Raw genomic sequence first — 3,318 nt, 5'->3', positions numbered from 1 at the left:
GCAAATCCTAATTTTAGTGAAAGGAGTTTTTGGAATAGATGCTTCATGATAAGATTCTGATCTTCTGTGTCATGCATTATTCTCTTACTGGCTACCAGTACTTCATATGAAACTGCTACCAACACCTTCACTTCTAACGTAAAGAAAGCAGCAGCAAGTTCAGTTGAAAATTAAGAAGCCACTGTCTAAAATTTTTAACACACAAGGCCATAATCTTAATTTGCATTGTTATGAAAAGTCTGAAGATAATTCTGGTCTTTTATATGATGTCTGGTAACACTGTAATAAATTAAAAACACGGTTGTTTTAATGCATGTATATTTTCACATATAGACTCCTACAAAGACTTTCAGACATAATCATAGTGAATGCATCACTTTCAACAACTTTTTCACATATACTTTCCATTTATTTCTGCATCCACACGTTCTAATACCTCTGTTACTCAAGACTCAACATAAAAATGAAAATGTTTATGTACAGGTGAATATAGAAATAATGAACACAATTTGTCCACATTTATTTTAAATTACTTTAGAAGTCCCTGATATCTTAGCTGGAATGAAGTAAATTATTACTGACAACACGTACAGACTAGAACACTTCCTCGACAGTAGGTCCCTGACTGCCCGTTTGACTTCTTGCCTGCTGACCACAGCTGCTGTCATCTGTACCTTTATGGATCTTCGTCATGAAAGGGCTACATGCTCGCTGCACCTCCTGCAGTTTATGTTCCAACTCTTCCTTTTCAGCAAGGGTGTTGCTGTCCAGCCACTGCAGTGCACTGTCACACTCTGACCTCACTGTTCGCTTGTCCTCCTCACTAAGTTTGTTGCCTGTCTCATCCACAGCCTGCTTCACACTGAAAACGTACCCCTCCAGCTGGTTCCTTGCCGCCACTCTCTGCCTCTGCTTCTCATCCTCCTCCTTGTACTTCTCTGCTTCAGCCAGCATCTTGTCAATTTCTTGCTTAGACAGTCTACCTTTGTCATTATGAATTGTTATGTTCTTTGAGTTACCAGTGCTGCTGTCCTTGGCAGACACAGTCACAATACCGTTGGCATCAAGGTTGAATGTGACTTCTATCTTTGGCACACCACGAGGTGCTGGAGGGATGCCTGTGAGATTGAATGTTCCCAGGAGATTGTTGTCTCGAGTCATTGCCCGCTCACCTTCAAACACATCGATGGTCACTGCAGGCTGGTTGTCAGAATATGTTGTGAAGATCTGCGTCTGTTTGCACGGGATGCGGGAATTTCGCTCGATGATCTTTGTCATGACTCCCCCGGCTGTCTCGATACCAAGGGAAAGCGGTGTCACATCAACTAACAGAACGTCCTGGATCTGTGAGCTCGTGTCTCCACTCAGAATAGCAGCCTGCACTGCTGCACCATATGCCACGGCCTCGTCAGGGTTGATGGACAGGTTCAGCTTTTTGCCACAGAAGTAGTTCTGCAGCAGGCTCTGGATCTTCGGTATGCGCGTCGAACCGCCCACCAGCACCACATCATGTATGGAACCCTTGTCGAGCTTTGCGTCCATCAGTGCTTTTTCCACTGGGTGTAACGTGGACCGGAAGAGGTCAGCACAAAGCTCCTCGAATCGCGCCCTCGACACTTTCGAATAGAAGTCGATACCATCAACCAGAGCGTCGATTTCGATGCTCGCCTCTGTGCTGGAGGACAGGGTTCGCTTTGCTCTTTCGGCTGCAGTTCGGAGACGTCGGAGCGCCCTTGGATTCCCGCGTACGTCTTTCTTGAACTTCCTCTTGAACTCGTCTGCGAAATGGTTCACCAGCCGATTATCAAAGTCTTCGCCACCAAGGTGAGTGTCTCCTGCAGTCGCCCTCACCTCGAAAAGTGAACCTTCATCAATGGTGAGGATAGAGACGTCAAAGGTACCGCCTCCCAGGTCGAAGATCAGCACATTACGTTCGCCCTTCAGGTTCTTGTCCAGCCCGTAAGCCAGAGCGGCGGCTGTGGGCTCGTTGATGATTCGAAGGACGTTGAGGCCTGCGATCGTACCCGCGTCTTTCGTGGCCTGACGCTGTGAATCGTTGAAGTACGCCGGCACCGTGATGACAGCGTCCTGCACCTTGGTACCCAGGAAAGCTTCTGCCGTCTCTTTCATCTTAGTCAGCACCATGGAGCTGATCTCTTCCGGGGCAAACCTCCGTCTTTCACCCTTGTGCTGTATCTGGATCTTCGGCTTCCCGCAGTCGTTCACCACTGTGAAGGGCCAGTGCTTCATGTCACTCTGGATCTTCTCATCGTCGAAGCGTCTGCCGATCAGCCGTTTAGCGTCAAAGACGGTATTCTCCGGATTCATGGCCACCTGGTTTTTCGCGGCGTCTCCGATAAGACGCTCGGTGTCGCTGAACGCCACATAGCTGGGAGTCGTGCGATTTCCTTGATCATTTGCAATGATCTCCACCTTGCCTTGTTGCCAGACACCCACGCAAGAATACGTGGTGCCCAAGTCAATTCCGATTGCCGGGGTTTTCGGCGCCATGTCTCAGTTCACAATTAATCACTGTTTATGCTCTCACTTATTATTCTTCTTCCAATGAATGCGCTTTCACTATCTCTTTCTCGTATTTACGAACTGTAGATATGCTCTCGTAGTGCTTTCACTTTTGCTTACTACTCTTCACTCGGTTTGAATGCTTTGAATGTACTGCGGAATAAGACACTTCCATCCCATTATATACTACCAGCGACTCTCGTTGGATGTTTCTGGCAATTTCTGGACTATCCGGAACATCGAGAGCGCTCGAGAGGCCTCTAGTAACACTAGTATTTCGTGCTTCGTGCTGAATCGAGAAGGATCGAGAACTGTTCTGTCATTGGTCGGTTGTTCCCTGACGTCATGGCAACGGAGAAGCTTTTCGTAACAGCTTGAATTACGTCATCTCTGTCACAGGTTAAAATGTCGATTCTTGCTACGTAGTTGGGTGTTTAATTTACAATACCCACAAAGATTTCCTCTGAGCTGTCTGTTAGATCCAATATTGGCTGTGTCATTAGTATTTTTATATTCTGTTATTTATGTTGGTTTAGAAATAATGTGACGCTTAACCGAAAACAGAGGTAGCAAACAGCTGAGGTTAAAGAATGTGAAAGTATAAAATGTAAACGGAACATAAATATGTATATTGTTCTAAAACTAGTATGGCGAAATTTAGGGGCGCAAAGCGACGAATTCACCTTCTTCTAACCCCCCCCCCCTTCTAATAGGTATAAACTTCAGAGGTAAAAGCATGACACGAAACATAACCTCAGCGTGCGTTTTTTAAGAACAAAGACGAGCCTAACATTG

At 46.1% G+C, this 3,318-nt stretch overlaps 1 protein-coding gene across 1 annotated transcript; it reads right to left on the bottom strand.

Moving 5' to 3' along the window:
* Positions 1-221: 221 nt before the first annotated feature.
* LOC111874196 (heat shock protein 70 A1) lies at positions 222-2,871 on the bottom strand. Its single transcript, XM_023869486.2, has one exon. The coding sequence runs from the start codon at positions 2,509-2,511 to the stop codon at positions 595-597; it is 1,917 nt and encodes a 638-aa protein (XP_023725254.1). The 5' UTR covers positions 2,512-2,871; the 3' UTR covers positions 222-594.
* Between the last annotated feature and the right edge of the window lie 447 nt (positions 2,872-3,318).

This window comes from Cryptotermes secundus, unplaced genomic scaffold, assembly GCF_002891405.2.
Source record: "Cryptotermes secundus unplaced genomic scaffold, Csec_1.0 scaffold26, whole genome shotgun sequence".
Lineage (NCBI taxonomy): Eukaryota > Metazoa > Arthropoda > Insecta > Blattodea > Kalotermitidae > Cryptotermes > Cryptotermes secundus.
The sequence above is the reverse complement of the archived record's forward strand: the minus strand, read 5'-3'. Positions and strand labels throughout refer to the sequence as shown.